Source organism: Sapajus apella, unplaced genomic scaffold (genome assembly GCF_009761245.1).
Source record: "Sapajus apella isolate SASKATOON/1434 unplaced genomic scaffold, GSC_monkey_1.0 scaffold10, whole genome shotgun sequence".
In the NCBI taxonomy this organism is placed as follows: Eukaryota; Metazoa; Chordata; class Mammalia; order Primates; family Cebidae; genus Sapajus; species Sapajus apella.
The window spans coordinates 7,947,000-7,967,718 of NW_022436950.1; the positions used below are offsets into that span (position 1 = coordinate 7,947,000).

Below are 20,719 nucleotides of genomic sequence, written 5' to 3' on the forward strand. Positions count from 1 at the left end.
ATGAAAGTCATAAGGATTAGAATCAAAGAAATAAATCTCCCATTACTTACCAATGATATGATTATCTACATAGAAGAGCCAAAGGAAATTCCATCTGAAGTATTAAAATGAATAAGGGTATAGCAAGATGACTGAATATAGGATAATGTACAAAAATTAACTGTAATTCTACATGCCAGCAGCAAAAAGAAAAGACAACTTCAAACATCTGTTCTTCAGAAGATACCATTAATAACATGAAAAGACAACTCATAAATTGAAGGGAAGACAATTTCCATATCAGTAACTGCTAAAAATATTACTTTCTAGAATAAATATTTTTAACTCCAAAAAAATCAAATGACAAATAACCTAATTAAAAATGGGTAAAAGTTAGCTGGGCATGGTAGTGCGTGCCTGTAATCCCAGCTACTTGGGGGGCTGGGGCAGGATAATCACTTGAACCAGGGAGTCGGGGGTTGCAGTGAGCTGAGATTGCACCATTGCACTCCAGCCTGGCTACAGAGTGAGACTCCATCTCCAAAAAAAAAAAAAAAGGCGGGGGGTAAAAGCACCAACATATGCTAAAATGAACGGGTCAAATCAAGTAGAAACAGACTATTACATAGTCTTAAAAAAAAATCTTTACAAAAATACAGTATAATAATTAGAAGGGAAAAAAGTAGTAAGTTAGGAATCCTGGCAGATACCTCCTTAACCAAGTGATCAAGATTAACATTACCAGTATGACTTACTGACATTATGTGTCCCCTGATAAGATGCACATCACCTCTGTGGCATCTTTCCCAACAATGCCTACTCTTGATCTAATCATGAGAAAACACTAGACAAACCCAAACTGAGAAGCATTCTACAAAATCACTGGCCAGTACTCTTCAAAAGTTTCAAGTTCATGAAGGACAAGTACAGAGTAAGAAATGTCACAAATTGGAGAGACCACAGACATAGCTAACTGTAATATGGAATTCTGGACCTAGATTCTGAAACTGAAAAAAGAATGTCAGTGGAAATAGTGATAAAATATGAGTAAGATCTATACTTTAATAATATTGTACAAAGCATATTCGTACATACAAAGCATATTTGTAAAATATTATTAAAGTATTGTTAAAAAGTTAATTTTAACAATATTTTAATAATACTTTAAAAGTTTAAATACTTTAAAAGTTAACTTTAACAATACTTTTAAAAGTTTAACAATACTTTAATTGCTTAAAGGCTAATTGCTTATTTTGATAAGTATTCCATGGTCCTGTAAGATGTTAACATAAGGAGAAGATAAGTAAAGGATATACAGAAAGTCTCTGTTCCATTTTTGCAATTTCTGTAACCAAAATTATCTAAATAAAAAATTAACTGTTAAAAAACATGAAGACACTGCCTAGAAGAGGAAACATAACAATGAATATATGAAAAGATGTTCAACCTCATCAGTAATTAGGAAAAAATAAACAAAAATCATAACGATAATCACTGTTTTGTACCCACCTGGCTGGCAAAAATGAAAGAGTCTAACAAGTGTTAATAAGAATGTGGAGCAATGGAACCACACACACATTGCTGGTAGGACCAAAACTGGGTACAATCACTTTGGGAATGGTTTGGCCGAAAGTTGTAAAGTTAAATATGTACCTACGTGTGATCCAGTAATTTCATTTTTAAGTAGAGTCTAGAAAAACTTTAGTTAATGAGCACTGGAATGCCTGCAGGGGCAAAATTCTCTGTTCAACCCAAATGTACATTGCTCGATAAATTATGGTATATTTCAGGAAATGGAAACATTATGGATTAAAATGAGTGAAATACATGAGTATATTTAGAAACATGTTAAATGAAAAAAGGCAAGAATATAATATGTAACATGGTATTTTGTATAAGGCTCAAAAACAAGCAAAACTAAACAACATCATTTAGGGTTATAAATATGGGTAAATTATTTTTTAAAGTATATTTTGATTAGCATATTTGAGACACTGGTTACCCCTGGGGAAAAAAATTATGGTTTAGGATAGAGGAGAACAGACAGGGAACTTGAAGAGTATTCGTGATATTATATTTCTTAATCTGGTTCATGAGTTCATGGGTTGGTTTTAGTATTAGGTTTCAAAAATTATATATGTTACATATATTCTTTTTTCTGTGAAATATGATTTGTAATTAAAATTGATTAATATTTTAAAAACAATATTTTTGTCAAATGTATACCAAAACCTTAATAGTGATCATTTCTGGGGATGAAACTCTGGGAAATTTTCATTTTCTATAGTACACATTTGAATAAATTTAACAGTAAATATTCAATATGTATGTATTTGGAGAAAATAAAATTTTAAAATGTTTGTTAATTTGATATTTCAATAATAAATAGTTGTAAGAGAGAAAGCTTTCCTTCCTAGAGATATTTATAATGGTCACCACTTCCATTTTTCCTCAGTAGAGCTCTTCCATGAATACTGCTCCCACTGACAATGAATGATATTCCAACTGAGACCTACCGTAAAATTAATCTGAACAGCACTGAAACAATATTCTCAACTTCCTACAGATGATAGGTGGGGGCGTTGGGAGACATATAGATATTCTATATAAATAAGCAACAGATCTACTGTCCTGGGTGATGTGTCCATTAAAAACTTATTGAGGGTTTGGTTCAATTCATTCACTTCAGAAAATAAATAATAAAAGAAAAAATTAAAAAATAACTTATTGAGGGAAGGGACCAGCTACAGACAGAAAAAAATATAACGAGAAAGTCCTTCAAATTGGCCTCTTCACCTTAAAGAAAACAGGAACGCTTAATAGTCAGTATTAGTGTTCTCAGCCATTCATCATCTTTTTTCTAATAAATATTCTTATAAACTCCTAGTCTTATAACTAGACAACATATAGAAGACAGCCATGCACTCTTGTAGTGATTACCACTATCGATTGTATTACTACTCATAAATACATGCTCTCATACATGTTGGTCCAAAGTTAAAATCCCCATGCAAACAGTTATAATGGTATCATAGCCCTGAGAATATACAAGTGGAGAACAACCAAACATCAACTACACCGAGGGCCCAAACTTCTAACAATACAAAGTACAAACAAAGAGTGGCAAATACACTTGTCTTTGGCTTTCTATTTTATGTGTCATTTTCTACAATCGAGAGAGAACAAGTTATTTTTACTTCTTATGGCTCAGTACTAAGACATAGCAGAAAGTAGCACTGAAGAAATGGGGGCTTCAGGAAAAGTGTTTTTATCAGTGAAAATAGATAAAAGCATGGAGAAAAGAAGTAAGAGTCAACAACACTGCGTTATTTAAGAGAAGGCCTTAAAGTTTAAGAGTGAACTGGTGTTGACATGAAGAGAGCAAAGAGGAAGCCGAAAGCATTTAATGAGTCTAAGAGGAGGCTGATGGTTATTTAAGGTCCTCTAAAATTGTAATATTTTCAAGAAGGAGCACTAGAAATTGCAGTTGAAGATGACGATTCTGGAAAAACTGCATGCGGTGCTCTTGGAGGAAAGGAACGATCTGGTAACCTAAGTCTGTATCAAGACCATTCTCCTCCATTCCTTTAACTTTTGCTCTGCCTTGACCAGGATTTTCTGTGTTGAAGACATAGCTTTTTCCAAAGCTGATCCTTACAGGCCACCAGGTGGAGCCCAACAGTCATAAAAAAAGAGCCCCCTCCTCAGCCTGATTTGCTTTTTGCCTCCTAGCCAGCCAGATCCATACCCTCTGAAAAGAACATACAAACTCTATAGGTCTGGTAATACGAGTCCATAGCATTATATAACTTAGTTTCTCCCTCAGAGCCGTCTTTAAAGAATATGCTCTCGAAAAGGTGAAAAGTTCCTTTTGCAAAGGGAAAGGTTGGATACGATTATTTTTCAGTTTGCTAATCTTGGAGCCTATGCTTCAATGAATGAAACAAAACTAATTTCTTCTGTTTTTTCTATCTACCTAGTTGTGGTGTAATTTTCCTACTAATTACAATTCAATGTGTTTAATTTAATTTAATGACCACCTCTTCAATTCCTATCTACCCTGTAAGAAATTGAGTATCTATCAAAACTGAATGGAATGTAAAAGTATTTGCATCAGTCAATAAATATTGCTGACTGGCTAACAACAACCATGAGGTGCAAAGCTAGGAGACAAAGGTGATACCAGAACGGACTCCCACCCCCTACTTCCCATCCCTCCCACAGGCCTCCATGGTCAGAATTTCCCTTCCTCTACTTTCACCTCACTCCGTCATCCGCTCCAATGGAACCTGCTGTCCTTCACGCTCATTAAAGACAGCAGCACTGTGCCCCATTCTCTGTTTCTCATTTCCACAGCCTCCCATTAAGCCTAGGCAATCCCATGTTCAACCAAGAACTTCTTAGCCTGTACTAACCTATTCATTTCCTTCTTCCTCCTCCACCCCGCAAAGCCACCAGACTTTGCTTGATAAAATAATATAAATATGTCAATTTGCTCTAGGTCAGTTCATGTCATATATCTTCAGCTAGCCTTCAGTGTTGCCAAGAAACACTATTAAGTTCCTCACAGTAGCTGCTGTAAAACTTTTCCATTTTATTCAAGATTTACTCTTAAATATTCAAGAAGAAACCATGACAAATCTGGGAGAAAGTGACCATGATATCTCTATGCCCATAACATCCTGAAAGAGAAGCTGGAACTGTAAACTCTAGACTTTAGGATACCAGATTTCACAAAGGTCTGAGAAAATATAGGCATGAATTGCACTGCAAGAGTTTCTAAATGGAAAGATGATTTAGGAGGGTTGGGAAGCTCTTAAAACTGTAAATCTGATTATATAATTGCAAATCATTCCAGCAAGGAAGCCAATGTGGCTTTTTAATTATCCTGGACTAGAGTCTAGTACTAAATATTAAAGGTACTAAACATGTTGTGATGTATAACAAAAAGCAGTGATTCCCTAAACGCTAGCAAGGGCTCGCGTTTCGATAGCATTACAGAACTAAAATTCATAAAAGTGTGGTAGATGTGATGTATAGGGAGATGAACAAGGTTCAACCGAGATCTCTCATGACAATTCCAAGAACAAGATAGAAAATAACTTTATAACAACTGCAAGTCTCCAATGTTGTAATACTCTTTGAGCTGCCCCTAAATGGTGGCCCCAAGGCAACACTAGGGTGTCAGAGAAACAATGTTTACAGCAAAGGGAAGGCCAAGCCAATGTCCTCCCTAAGGATCCTTCCAAAGCTACTAACATCATATATTCTATTAATGTGTACATTCTAGTCAATCTTTTTGTTAAATATCTGTGCCTTCTCAATTTGGCATTCTCCACCTGAGTTTTTCTACTTGTTGTATACCATTGTCAAGTATTCATTTTGAAGTTATACAACCTTAGTTCTCATCATTTTCTGTTCCAAATTACTCCTTGTGTGTTTTCTAGCTTGATTCATGGTGCAACATCTTCCTAGTCAACCTGGCTCAAGACGTTGGGGTCATCAATTCATTTCCATCTACTCATCTGACCAGCCAGCAAATGTTCATCATGTGTCCTTGTCCTAAAGGAGCTCATGGCCAAGTAAAACAAATAAGCAATTGCAATCCAAACAGATGAGAGCTATAATAATAGTACTAATAGAAGCTATGAGAGCACGAGAAGAAAGGCCTATAAGTCAGAGAACATTTTTTGAGTGGACAACTGAATTAAGTTTAAAAGTTGAGTATTTCAACCAGGCAAACACTAGAAAAAGGAGAAAGCCACTGCTAGGAAAAGAAGTGTAATGTGCAAAAGTTTGGAACTATGAACATACACAGTCAGCCCAGGAAATGGCAAGTTTGATTTCTGATAGCGAAGACCATGGAAGGAGCTGAGACTGCTCCCAATGAATTGTGGTTAAATGTCATCAGCGTCCACCCATTCCCCCTAGTCAGAGCCCTGAAAGTTCATCCAAGATTCCATCCTTCTTCCTCATGCCCCACTTCTAATCAGCCATCACATCTGGGAGAACTTACCTTCTTAATCTCCCCTGAATCTTTTCATTTCTTTTGTTTCCTTTGCAACTCTTTATTTCAGGTTCTCCCATCTCATCTGTCTTACTGCAACAGTGTATTATGACCCCCTGCTGCCAGGCATGTCCCTTCTCATCTATTCTTTACTCTCAGTCAAAGTGATCTTTTAGCAAGGAGGCCTGTGTCCTTTAAGAAATTGATCCTGGATTTAACCCTTCACCTACCGCCTCTCTAAATCCCCCCAAGTTATTTTATTCCTATGGAAGAACTTACAACATTCTCTTCGTACTATAGGTAGAACTCAAAGAGATAAGCCATTCATCTGTTTTATCCACAATCTTTCCCAGAGAGTCCCACAGTGCTGCTAATTGGGTGTGAGGCATAGGACTCTGGACCCCTACCTCTGCTTGAAACTATTGGCCAGAGAAAATACCTGCCTCAAGGTAGACCAAAAAGATTTTTCACCATAGAAATTCTGTACTATAATCTAGACTTTAGTATGTAACTGCCATAGGACTGGCAGTGCCATTTTGGGGTCATGTATGCTGTTGAGCAGGTAGACTACTATCAGAGAGAAACAGAAGCTCACATGCAAAAAGCGGTAAAGAAAAGATACTGTGCGGTGGCTTGGCTAGTCACGGGGTGAAAGAGAAGCTGTGGTTCCTCTGTTGCCTGGTTAGTTCTGATTTTCTCATGAGACTTTCTCCATTTCCTGCCCTGGTTTTTATAAAAATCACCAGTTTCTTATATTAATCTCTACTTTTATTTAAATTAGCTGAAGTGGGATTCCACTTCTTAGAATCAAATTCTCCCTATGATGTATACATATACAAAAATCCTTATGCAGTAGACCATAAGTTCCTTAAATAAAGAATCTATAGCTTGTTTACCTTCATATTTCTCAGATAATATAACATAGTACTTTACACATAGTTGGATCAAAACATGTCTGGTGAACTAGCTTTATCTACTTCCAGAAGAGGTAAATGACTTTGAACTTGAATAATTAGAATCAATTACATAGGCAAAGAAGTCTAATACTTTTAAGGGTAGAGGTTTAGGAGTAGGGAAAAAATTCAGAAGGAAGTCACCTTAGCTAAACTTGATTTTTAGGGAAAGTTTATGTGGAAGCTAACCATACACTTTCACACCCACAACAGGTATTACTGTCACACTCCTGGTCAAGGCCTGGCAAAGATAAGGGAGAAAGCCTAGGCAGTCATAGCACAGCATGTTCCGATTAAGAAACAGTGACCTCAGTTCTTAAAGATCAGTAACAGATAACCAGAACAAAATGACAAGGCGACCACCAACATACCCAACAGCTGCAGCTTCACCCCTCATACAACGGACGTCATCTAGAACTTCATCAGGAAAACCTGCCATATTTTATTTCTTAAAATAAATTTTCTCTTTTTCACAAAGATTTTAAAAGGCACATTTCCATAGATGACAATTTTTATATCCTTATATTAAGAAAGTAGAGAAAAAGCATCATGTTTCTATCTATATATGATTTTCATTTTTTATTTTGAAAATTATATGATTAATATGTGACTATCATTTTTAAATATTATTTCTTTAGATCCAGCAAATGTGATTGCTGCTTCAAAGACCTGACTCCCTTTTTGTTGTATTTGAACTTCAAGAAAAGGGTTTCTGAGGAAGTAATGGCTTAACTGTAAAAAATAAAAATTTAAAAAAGACTGATAAGGCCATGAAAGTAATAAGAGAAACTCACACTATGAAGGTTTCCTGACTACACCCTTATAACTTGAAAACTAAGGAAGTAGTCCAATCAAAGACGCACAATGGGATACTACAGAAAGGCAGATAAAAGACAAGGCTGGATTTCCTGGTTTGATGTGAAAGTTTTCCTTTTTCACTGCCAGAATGTGGCTGCACAATCAACAGGGACCAGGTGGCACAGTCATTACTGGGCCTTTTGATTTGATGGTGAGAAACTGGCAAGCTTGTAAGAAGGACTATTTACAGCTCAAGGGGTTGACGTCACTTTTGGATAACGAGTTAGGCTTAAAAATGATGACATTGCAATCCTACCACTTGAGAGTAAAACTGTTCCTAAGTAGCTATGAGATCATATAAATCACACCAATCTTCATGTAACTGAAAAAGTGGCACAGGGTAATGTTTCTTATACATGAAACACTTATATATGACACACACATTTGATTTGGCTTATTTTGCTAGGTATAAGAAGCTAAGTATAGAATAAACCTGATAAAAGCAGGACATTGTAGCCATCCATTCGGTGCTAACTCTCCTAACTATAGGACATTCCCAGAAGGGTGCATCCTGTACAAGTTAAATAACCAACTATCAAGTCATTAAATTAGACTAAAAGTAAATCAACAGGCTCTTTTCTAGATTGTATACCTTTATAGTCATTTCCTGTGAAACATAAACCAGACATCATCTGTAATACTTAATGACATAGCTAAAACTTACTGCTTTTCTTTCAAAATGAATACCAGTTCTAGGAAGAAAATAGGCATAGCATTTGGTGAAACAACTGGGTCCAGTCATTTCTTCAGTTCAAAATGAAGTGGCCATCCATGATGGTCTGGATCATGTCATGTATATATTTAAGTTAGATTGATTTCTGACAGCTTCCACAGAAGCATGGTACCTTTTTCCTTCTTACAATAGGGTAGTTTTTAATGCCATAGGCGAAATCTTTGAAGATCAATACCAAAAAAGAATACCATTCAAATATGCCTTCATGTTCATATTTTAAAGCAAAGGAGCCTGGGGTCTCCTGAATACTCCTAGACTTTGCATAGTTTAACACAAGTTTCTGCAAGGAGAGGACTGGTTGTTTGATGCAATGAATTATCTGTGGTAACACAAGTACAAATAGGACACATGACATAACTAAATAAGTAGAGGCTTAGAATGGCTTATGTTTTATGCCAAAAACCAAAAACAAGAACATGACTGCCTGGTAATTCAAGGAACATACAGGCAACCAGTTGAGGTGGCAGCTAAAAGTGACTTCTGAAGAATCAGGACCAAAATAACACCAGAAAACATGCTTCAATCAAGAAATAATAATTAAAATACACCAAAAGTTTACCTAAAGGCCATCTACACTGAATTCTGCCTGTGACCTGTGGTTTTCCTACCAGAGATCACCTACCCCAGAGCAAAATTGCAGTCCTCCTTCCAGTCCACAATGCGGCAGATGAACAGTGTGTTGGCATAATCTTTAGGCCGTGCCACAAAGTCGTGGGGACAGTCCTTGAGAGGCACATAAATTCTAGGCACTCGGTGGTCTGAGGGAGAAAACAGGGCGTATTTCCTAAACAGTTCGCTGTTCTTATCAGCCAAGAGTTTGAGGAAGCCAGTTGCTGCTCGAGAATGTTTTTTCTCCAAGATGTAAACCACCTAAAAACACCAAAGATATAGTCAATGTTGTTTATCAGACTGAATTACACTTTGGGGAGAGGTCAGCAGGATATAATTTGATCAACTAGCAGGGACTAGCAGTTTTTCCAGGTCAAAGTAAGTCAGTTTTTCTAGGTCAAAATAAATGCCTCTCTCAGTGATGATCTGTGACTAAGTAATCTGTATTTAAGATGCAACAAGTGTCTAGTAAGCACATATACCCAAGAAAAATTAGGCAATACACAGATGAATTAAATCAAAGCACTTTTATTACTGTGACCTGTGTCTTATAAAGACACGTTGGACTCCAGCAGGGAAGTATACCTCCAGGTATTTGTTCCACGTTATATTTTTCTCACATGAACAATATTAGTATCTCACACAAACAACATGGTAGGTACTTTTTGTAAAAGACAAAGGGTTATTAGACATAAATTACTTAATTATGTCTTCAACAGCTGAAAGGAGAGGTATTTTATCTTCCTTCTTTCCAAGATTAAACCCAAGTTCTAATTTTACTAGGTGAAGATTGAGGCCACCACTCCACCACATACACATGCTATTTCCATCAAGAGAGAAGTATTCTCTGAGAAAGTGAATATTCTCCCTCACCCAGCCTTGGAACTTCCTGCATTGCCTCCTTTCCCCATTGTAGACAGTCTGCAGTCTCGTCCCTTCCTCAGAGCCACTTGCCAACATCCCACCAGACCCCTGGGCAAAGATTCAGCCTGCAGTTGAGCTGACTACTGCTCTTCTGTATGTCCCTGACTCCATGTAGAATCTCAGCCCGTCTGCAGAAAATATCCAAACCAGTTCGGTGCGCCACACCTCTCCCCCAGTCACTCCCAGCTACTACCCCACAGGAAAGCACCTTACGGCACCTGTCTCCTCATGCCAGCCCAAAGTATGCTCTACTTTCTTTCTCTTAACTCTTCCTTCCTCCTTGAAAAAACATCTATTTTAAACAAACTGCTGTGCCCTCTTTTGAGAAGGCTGTGGGATCCCCCTTGCATGTAACTATCTGTCCTAAGGACTGTCTCCCCAGCCCATTTGTGAAGAGGATCTCCTTTTCCCATATATGGCCCCTGAAATGGGTGTCCGTGTTTTCCCATGCTGCACTGCCACATCCAGACCTTTACTCTTCTAGCCTCATGCATGTATGTGCACCCTCTTCTGGTTCAGGCGGCCCCATTCCTGTTATTGTCATCTCCTGGCCTCCTGGTTACTCTGTGAAACCTGGCTTACAGTCTGCCTCTCCTACGTCCATCCAGGTGAGTGACATAGTCAACATCCTGTCCTCATTGTTCCCTTCTCTTCAACACCAGTGGCCTTCACTTCTATTTGATTTCAGCAACTCATCCTCATGGCTACACCTCAGCATCATCTGGTACTAGTTCAATCCCAACACCCCCTCTCAGACTAATCCATCACACAGCTCTCTTGCTCTCCAGTGCTGCATTCCACAGGCTTTTTCACATCAAGACTTCTAGCACCTTTAACCCTTGCCTGTTCTGCAAGTCTGTTAGCTATGTCTAAGTCTCAAATCCTTTCCTCCCTTCTCAGAGCCATCATATATATATGTATGTATGCACGCACACACACACACACACACACACACACACACACACACACTTGTTTTTTTCGGGGGAAAAAGTCTCACTCTGCTACCCAGGATGAAGTGCAGTGGTGTGATCTTGGCTCACTGCAACCTCTGCCTCCCAAGTTCAAGCAATCCTCCTGCCTCAGCCTCCTGAGTATCTCGGATCACAGGCATGCGTCACCAGTTGCCACGCCTGGCTAATTTTTGTTTATTTAGTAGAGATAGGGTTTCACTATGTTGTCTAGGCTGGTCTCAAACTCCTGACCTCAAGTGATCTGCCTGCCTCGGCCTGCCAGAGTGCTGAGATTACAGGCGTGAGCCACCACACCCAGCCCTGAGCCACCATATTCTATCACCTCAAGTCTATCACACCCAAGCTGTCAAATCCCCTATCATCTGGTCCTTCCACTAACTCCCCCCTAAAAACCCTCAGTCCTGGAACATTTCAGTCACTGGTATTCTCTAACCTTAAACGCAAGGTATAGAGTTGATCAGAAAAGAAATTACAATTGTACAGATGGATAGCATTATACATTGTTATACAACTTTTGCTAGAACTGTAAATTCTCTGAAGATGTATTTTCACCTGTCCCCATTCTGCACAATCTCTCCTTTCATCTTCACTCTCTTGATCCTCTCTGGGGCTCCAGTTGTCTGAATGTTCAATCTTTTTGTTATCCCACAACTCCCTGAGGCTCTGTTCAATTACTTACAGTCTATAATCTCTTTGTCCAGATGATTGGGTAAATTCTACTGATCTGTCCTAAAGTTCGCTGGTTCTCTGCTGTGTCATCTCTACTACTGAGTCCATCCAATGGTGTTTTTATTTGTTATTATGCTTTTCAATACCATAATTCCCATTTGGTCCTTTTTATAATTTTTCTTTTTTAAATTTTTTTTTAAATTTTTTTGAGACAGTCTTGCTCTGTCACCCAGGCTAGAATACAGTGGCACAATCTCAGCTCACTGCAACCTCAGCCTCCTGGGTTGAAGCAATTCTCCTGTCTCAGCCTCCTGAGTAGCTGGGACTACAGGCATGTGCCACCACACCCAGGTAATTTTTTTTTTTTTTTTTTGAGACGGAGTTTCACTCATGTTACCCAGGTTGGAGTGCAATGGCGCGATCTCGGCTCACCGCAACCTCCGCCTCCTGGGTTCAGGCAATTCTCCTGCCTCAGCCTCCTGAGTAGCTGGGATTACAGGCACGCACCACCATGCCCAGCTAATTTTTTTTTTGTATTTTTAGTAGAGACGGGGTTTCACCATGTTGACCAGGATGGTCTCGATCTCTTGACCTCGTGATCCACCCGCCTCGGCCTCCCAAAGTGCTGGGATTACAGGCTTGAGCCACCGCGCCCGGCCAATTTTTGTATTTTTTTTAGTAGAGATGGGGTTTCGCCATGTTGGCCAGACTGGTCTCGAACTCCTGACCTCAGGTGATCCTCCCACCTCGGCTTCCCAAAGTTCTGGGATTACAGGCGTAAGCCACCATGCCCGGCTTTTTTATAATTTCTAAATCTTATGAAGCACTTGCTTATTGAAGCACTTTTACGATGGCTGCTTTGAAATCATTGTTAGATAACTGCAAGAACTCAATGTTGGCATCAGGTGATTGTCTTCTCACTCATGTAATCTTCCTGGATCTTGGTATGATAGGTGGTTTCCAATTGTATAATAGACCTTTTGGTTATCATGTTAAGACACTCTGGGTCTCATTTAAATCTTTTATTTTAGAAGGCAGTCACATACTCTTTAGAGGTTTAGCATGCAGGTCCGGACCTACTTTTGTGGGCTGTCGTTTCGATGACAATTTCCTTGGAAAATAGCCTTTGCAGTGCTATCTTGGTATGTTTGGTTTATATGATATCACTGGGGCTCCTGCTGGTCTCTACTGGTACTGCCTATGTGAGTGGAAGGAAATTCCCCAAGTTTAAGTATGGAATGGGAATCTCCAGCCTGCAAGGACAAAGAGGCTTCCCATTTGCGGTTTCTTGTTGTGGTAGGTCTCTTTTACTGGTGCTTCCTCGTTGCCCAGTGTTTCTGAGTGGGAGAGGGAAGTCTCTGGCCCATAAGGATAAAGAGGCTTCCTGGACCACACACCCATTATGACCAGATCTCCCTTGCTAATGCCACTTGGCTGCTGGTGTCTCTGGGTGAGGGAGGGAAGATCTCTTGCCTGTGAGACAAGGGGGCTTCCCATACTTGACTGCTAGTTGTGGCCAGATCCCCTTTCCTGGTGTTTTCTAGGTAGATATCCAGTGTTTCTGGATGTTCAGTGCCTCTGGGATGATGACGGTCTCAGCCTCATAGGACTAGCCTTCCTGGGCTGGGCCACTTCTAGAATCCTTCTTGTTGGAGTCACTCAGATACCTGATGTCTCCTGGTGGGAAAGAAAAGTTGCAGGTCCAGGGAGGAAGGAAAGCCAATCACCTACTATCATTAGGGCTCTTTAAAGGTGCTGTTGGGATTCCCTGGTATTGCTGGAAGGATTTCTGTCAGATCTGAGTGAGTAAGAATGAGTCTAGCTGGGCCACCCTCTATTGCTAGGTTGGCATTCAGAAACTGGGCCTGGGACACCTTCTGTTGCTGCTGTTATTGGTTGGGGGTTGTGAGGTCCCTGCTGTCATCATGTTTCTCTAGTACTGGCGTAACTAGTTCACCTTCCTCTCTTCACCTTTCAGAATTCTCCTTTAGTTGCCTCTTCTTTTTTCTAGGGTTTACAGTTATACTCAGTGAGAGGAGCAAGAAAAAAAAAGGTCTATCCCATCTTATCTGAACTGCACATTCTTGCTTCTTGTTTTAATGTTTGACAGCATGGAATTGTATAAAGTAAGCTGACATTACTACATTACTTGCAATTCATATAATGTTAATTGTCATGGAAATGACTCTACCATAGCATAAGCTTTGTAGCCAAGTGCTGTTTTGCCTTGCAATTTTAGGTTGAACCCATTAAAAAACATTATCCAAAAGAAAGGGAGATAGGGAGGAGGGAGAGGGAAAACATGTTCGGAGGGCAATAGCAAATCACAGAACACAGGTTACATAGAGAGAGGGTTGCCTCTACTCAGCTTTGACTAAAGTGATTTAGGAATTTGGCCCGTGTTACTAAATGTTTTGTTTTGACAAGAGAAGCCAAAAGTCTAATTTTTAATGTGAACATCCCCACCCCCACCCACCGCCAACTCTTTTTTTGATGAAAGCCATAAAATCAAAATTTTTAAATACTACACAGGTCAAACAAAACAGGTCTGTGAGCCAGATCCATCCCCAGGCTTTTCATTCATTCTAATCTCCCACACCTAGCATGCTGCCTGGAGCACAGTTAGTATTCAAATATACAAAGTATAATTTAGAAATTCCTCATGTCAGTACGCAGGAGAAATACTCTATTAACCAACTTGCTGGGTGGAGTAAGCACACTGTATTCCCAGATGAAACACACTGATGGAGCCCTCTGGAACATAAAGCCTTATGCCATTGTGCCACTTTATACTTTGCCCTTGCACCATTTCTGCTACTATGAGTTATTTGCACAGTTAGAAGTCAGCTGTGTTTGGCCAGGCACGGTGGCTCACACTTATAATCCCAGCACTTTGGGAGGCCGAAGCAGGTGAATCACAAGGTCAGGAGTTCGAGACCAGCCTGGCCAACATGGTGAAATGCTGTTTCTACTAAAAATTTAAAAAATGAGCCAGGTATGGTGGTGCATACTTGTAATCCCAGCTATCTGGGAGGCTAAAGCAGAATTGCTTGAACCCAGCAGGCAGAGGTTCCAGTGAGCTAAGATCGCGCCATTGCACTCCAGCTTGGGCAAAAACAGCGAAACTCTGTCTCAAAAAAAAAGAAGTCAGCTGTGTTTCATCCCACATCTGAAAATTACACTAGCTTATATAATTAAAGAATACAAGTGAATTGTGCAAAACAGTGAAATAAGAATATAAAAACAATTGTTTCTGTAACTAAATTGAATACTTTGGAAAAACTAAAAAAGACATTAAAAATTATTTTTTAATTAGGTATGGGCATGGTAACAATGAAAAAAAATTGGAGCAAAACTACATAAATCTGAAGAGAGTCTATATTCATACTGCTTCTCCAGTGTCTAAATTCTCACTCTACCAAAACTGGAAGTGATAAATGCTGCATTGCAAGTGTGGTTTAAGCAAGAAAGGTAACACAGAACTCCAATCAACATACCCACATTCAAAGAAAAGGCTTTTATCCCTTATCCAAAGGCAGACAGATGAATTTGTATTTATATGTTTAAAGTTGTTTTTTTTTTTAATTCACTTTTTATGATTCTCTGCTCTCACTAACTTTTCTGATTAACTGACCAACTACAGTCCTGACTGAATCACAGGAGATCTTCAACAAGTAGCTCAGGTGAAAGCCATTTGGACACATGGAGAAAATATGCAGGCAATGACCTTTGCTGATCTTTGCAGGGATTTCTCGGGTAAAGCTCTTGTGTCTTGTGAAATGCAGGTGGTCTCATCTTTTGTAACTGGTGCATCACCATCCTCTTTTCCTATATTAAAAAGAGAAAAAAAGAGAGAAGAGAAGGCATAAACTAGATGCATATCAATTCATGGGATTTTAAAATTCAGATCTAGAAAGATGCTTGGATACCAATTACCCCAAAATACCCACTTTACAGAAGAGCCCCAGGCTCCCAGTGGTTAGGTGACCTGTCACATATTTGTATTATATTTAGACTGAACACTTAGCCTCAGCAGACCACATTTTATCTACTTAACATTATTCACATACTAAATATTATATAAGTGTTGAATTAAACTAAATCGCCTGTGTGTCAAAATGCCAAAAAACTAGATGTTAAATGCTGCCCCAGCCCAAAACAAAGAAAAGATAGGTTAATTTATTATGCACATCTGCTGAAATAAACCAAAATCATAATAAATGTTAACTTTTAAAAGTACTTTGGTACCAGCCATAACAAACAAAATGGTGGAAAATAGATTATATTTATTAAATAAATAAATAAATAAACCCAACCCTGATTTTCCTGGCTTTTTCTTAGTGACATTATATAAAGAGTAAAGTACTTAAAGTCTTTTAATGTTTAATTTCCTTTCTTTAAAAACTTATAAAATGCACATTCACCCAAGAAACTGAAACCACATCTCCCTAGGAAAGAGGCAGTTAGGCTCTGTACCAGAAGTATTAAAAACACTCATGAACAAAAGCAGCAAATTACACACTTCTGAACATTTAAAATTTTGAATCTTTACTTGTTACATTAGATTTCCCCACAAAATATTCTATCCAACTATGTTAGAGATTCTGGATTCTAGGGGTCACAACCAATTTACATGGGAGCCTCTCCAGAAAGCTAAGAGAAACTTGCACTTATCATAATTTAGATGTTGCCGAGGCCAAAATAAATAAAGCAATCCTTTTCAGGACTGGCTGCCTTTTAGCAAAAACTCAGCTTAAAGCCAACTTTTACCATTCTGGGCGTACTCTGGAAACACTGACATGATCTGACCTACCGGGGTTTAAGAACGATCAACTTTGCTTTTCCATTTATGCTGAAATCTACCTACTGAAGTGCTTTCTGAATGCAGAATCCTCATTGTTTTCGAAAAAGAAAAAGCAAACACAAACTTTTCTATTGTAGACTGCCCTGTCTACTAGTAAAAGAAGACATCAGCAAGGTTCATCTTTTCTCTTAAACCCATAATTCAGGATTCCAAAATCATCAGATTTTTTAATAATCATAGAGAGAAAAAAACCACACAAGTTTTTGATCTGTTTGTTCCATAACATATCTCGCCAATGTACTCTGCAGAACAAGGTAACTGAGGAAAAAATGAAAGGGTGGAATTAACACGAATAAGTATTCTCTATTTAGATATTTGACAACTGTTTTTGTCTCAAAAGCTGGCAATCAAGACAGTGCAGTGAGAGGATTGGTTCTTCCAAGGCAGCCTAAATCCTGGGCAAACAGCTTTCTGTGATGATCACTGAAAGTCATCATTAAGTGATAATTTAAGATGGCTCCATTTAAAATGACTGTTACCTCAGATTCCATCCCAACAACAGCAAGTCAAATGTTCAAAACATTATACCAAATTACATCTAAAGAGAGAGGGCAAGCCATGGAAGTGGGCCCAATCATGATTTTCAGGTATTAGATCTTTTCAGCTTCTACATTCAAAAGGATATCTTGGCAGAAATGAGGCTAAAGTTACATTCTAATAAATGAAACCAAGGTTTGTTGCCTTACAGGTGAGAATCATACATAATGGTCAATGCATATAAAAAAACACAATGTCAGGCTGTACAGGTGAATCACCTTCATACATTTCCAACAACCATGTCTTGCCACACTGAATAGTAAAGTTGTAAGCTGGTTTGGGGTGGCTCATGCCTGTAATCCCAGTGCTTTGGGAGGCCAAGGCAGAAAGATCACTAGAGCCTAGGAGTTAAAGACCAGTCTGGGAAACATGGCAAAACCCTGTCTTTACTAAAAATACAAAATTTAGTTGGGCATGGCAGTGCTTGCCTATAGTCCCAGCTACTCAGGAGGCTGAGGAAGGAAGATCACCTGAGCCTGGGAATTCAAGGCTGCAGTGAGCCGGGACTGAGCCACTGCACTACAGCCTGGGCAAAAAAGCAAGAACCTGTCTCAAAAAAAAAAAAAAAAAAGCAAAGTTGTCAATTTAATGAGAATTTACTACATTGTTTAATTACAAGATCATTTATTACTTATTCCATGTGTATTTATTGAACACTGGGCATTGAGGATTCAGTGTTAAGTGAAAGAAATATGATCCCAGTCCTTATGAAACATATAGACTAATGAGGGAATATTGTAAAATTATCACTGAATAAATATACAATTATAGGCTGGGCAAGTGGCTCACGCCAGTAATACCAACACTTTGGGAGGCTGAAGTGGGAGGATCACTTCAACCCAGGAGTTCAAGGCCAGCCTGAGCAACATGACGAAACCCTGTCTCTACAAAAAATACAAAAAAATTTGGCAGGTGTGGTGGTGTACAACTGTGGTCCCAGCTACTTGGGAGGTTGAGGTGGGAGAATCACTTGAGCCCAGGCGGTAGAGGCTGCAATGAGTCAGGATCATTCCACTGCACTCCAGCCTTGGCGACAGAGTGAGACCCTGCTTCAAAAATATAAAATATAAACCGTAATAAATGCTGAGAAGGAAAGAACAATCCCAAAAAGATGGGGGAAAGGACATATGATTTATGTAAGAGATCAGGGAAAGAATTTACACTGAGACATGAAGACGGTGTATACAGGAGTGAAGAGGAGAATAAGACTCCCAGGATAGGAACGGCACACAGTAAAGGGCAAAAGCAGGAATTTCTTCACACAATCAAGGACCAGAAAGACAACCATGAGGCACAGCCGGAGCACAGTGAACAAGAACAGGCATGGCTAGAGATGAGAATGAGAGGTAGATGGGTGCCAAGTCAGGGGTGGGCCTTGCAGAATATAAAAAGCCAGAATGTTAGTACAATGGGAAGATAGGTAAGGATTCTGTGCAAGAGCATGACATTGCCCAGGGCAAGATAAGAGCAGGCGAAGAGTTGGTGTAGGGAGACCAGTTAAAAGCTATTGCACGGTGGCTCAAGCCTGTAATCCCAGCACTTTGGGAGGCCGAGGCGGGTGGATCACGAGGTCAAGAGATCAAGACCATCCTGGTCAACATGGTGAAACCCCGTCTCCACTAAAACTACAAAAAATTAGCTGGGCATGGTGGCTCGTGCCTGTAGTCCCAGCTACTCAGGAGGCTGAGGCGGGAGAATTGCCTGAACCCAGGAGGCGGAGGTTGCGGTGAGCCGAGATCGCGCCATTGCACTCCAGCCTGGGTAACAAGAGCGAAACTCCGTCTCAAAAAAAAAAAAAAAAAAGCTACTGCAATAGTCTAGACATGAGAGGATGGAGCTGTGATGCAGGTATTGGAGATAGAACTAAGACATATTTTGGAGTTGAACTGATAGACTTAGTGATAGTTACCTAGGAGAGCTTAAGGATTATTAAATAAATCAAGGATTATTTTCAGATTTCTGACACCAGCAACTACGTTGATAGTGGCATCACTTATGGCACAGGAAAGACCAGAGGAAGGGGTAAAGATCACTAATTCTTTTCGGAGGTGGTTCTATTGGAGAGGCCACCTATGAGAACTTCAAGTGAAGAAACTGAGTAAGCAGTTCAAAATGAAGGTCTGGAACTCAGAAGACAGACCTGGGCTGTGGCTTTACATAAAATTCATATACTAGGAAACTTTCCAGGCCAAGCTGGAGAGAGGATACGCAAACCCAAGTCCATTCAACTACTAAATCCATGAAACTCTTCCAGTGCACCACACTGCTATATGCACAAGTAAGGTGTAATGGTCTGTCACTGTTAATGAAGAAAATTCACTGAGGAAGTGACGTGGGGCTTGAAGGATGTATTAGATATAGATGTTTCAAAGACAAATAAGGAAGTTAAAGGCCATTCCAGACAAAGGCCAGAACTTCTGAAAGGCCTAGATCTGTGAGTGGGCTTGTCATGGTAAAGGCCCAGTAAAAGATTTACTGTAACTACTAATAGGTTGGGGAAACAATGCTGGGTGGGGAGGGACTAGAACAGGGGGGAAATAAGGCTGGTAGAATGGCCTTGTGGCAGCGACTAGTTACTGTCCAATTATCCAGTCTCTTCTTTCCTAGTAATAAGAACTCCAATTTTTAGCTGGGCATACTGCCGCCTAGTTAAAAGGCCACCTCCTTCAGCCACATCCCTGCATGTCTACATTTTAGGCAACAAGATGCAGGGGAAAGTGTGTTGTTAATGACTTCCAGGAGTATCCTTACAGGGCAGAGGCCCAGCCATCTCCCTCTTCTCAATCCCGCTGGCTGAAATGTGGATTTGATAGCTGGACCGTGAGCACTCATCTTGGTCCTAGAGGTCACAGGTCAAGGGTGTTTACTACTCTGCAGAGTAACACAACAGAATGAGTTGAAGACTGTGGAGCTATCCTATAAGCCCTGGCCTGCTGGTCACTGATCTTCTTCTACGTAAGATAGAAATTAACTTCTTTCTTGTTTGAGCCATTGATATTTTAGGATTTAATGCTATTCTCTGCAGAATATACTTTCTAACATACAGGCCCAGACAATGAAAGCATTATAATGTTTTATAGAACACTATCCTATAAAGCATTATAAAAGCCAGGGCAATTCTTCTCTTTAGAGTTATGTATCACACACGTATTTTAAGGCTATGAATTTGGTAGCACTCCGGAATGAAGAGACAATGGTAGCAGAAACCTTAGAAAGCTGAGATTAGAATCTAGGTAAGACACAATCACAACCCAAATTAAGACAGTGGCAATGATTTAAGTCCAAAGCTGACAAATCCAAGTGTGTTCAATCTCTAAATAAAAGGCCACAGAAATTTACAATTTCCAAAGAGAGGTCAATGAAGACTGAAATATGAATTTATAAATGAAAATATGTCCCGTCTGGACCTCTCAAAACCAACTAGGAAAATTTATTTTATGGGCCCCTCTCTCCGGTGAAATGTAGAAATGAAAACACAAGTCCTCACAGGGGCAAGGTAACATACACTGTGAATAATCATTTGTGATGCTGTAACTTTCTGAGCATAACAAGTGCTTATTATCATTCTAGGACCCTACTTCTAGCTCCTGTCGAGGCAAAGGCTTGGGAGGGAAT

General features: G+C 39.4%; 1 protein-coding gene across 2 annotated transcripts in view; it reads right to left on the reverse strand.

Annotated features, from left to right (window-relative positions):
* The window catches only part of DIS3L2 (DIS3 like 3'-5' exoribonuclease 2), a 385,644-nt gene that overhangs the window by 180,741 nt on the left and 184,184 nt on the right, over positions 1-20,719 (reverse strand). For both annotated transcript variants that reach the window (XM_032277907.1, XM_032277908.1), the window contains exons 7-8: positions 15,431-15,531; positions 9,153-9,400 (exon numbers count right to left, since the gene is read on the reverse strand). In XM_032277907.1, the coding sequence (XP_032133798.1) occupies positions 9,153-9,400; positions 15,431-15,531 (349 nt within the window). The remainder of the gene's footprint in view (positions 1-9,152; positions 9,401-15,430; positions 15,532-20,719) is intronic.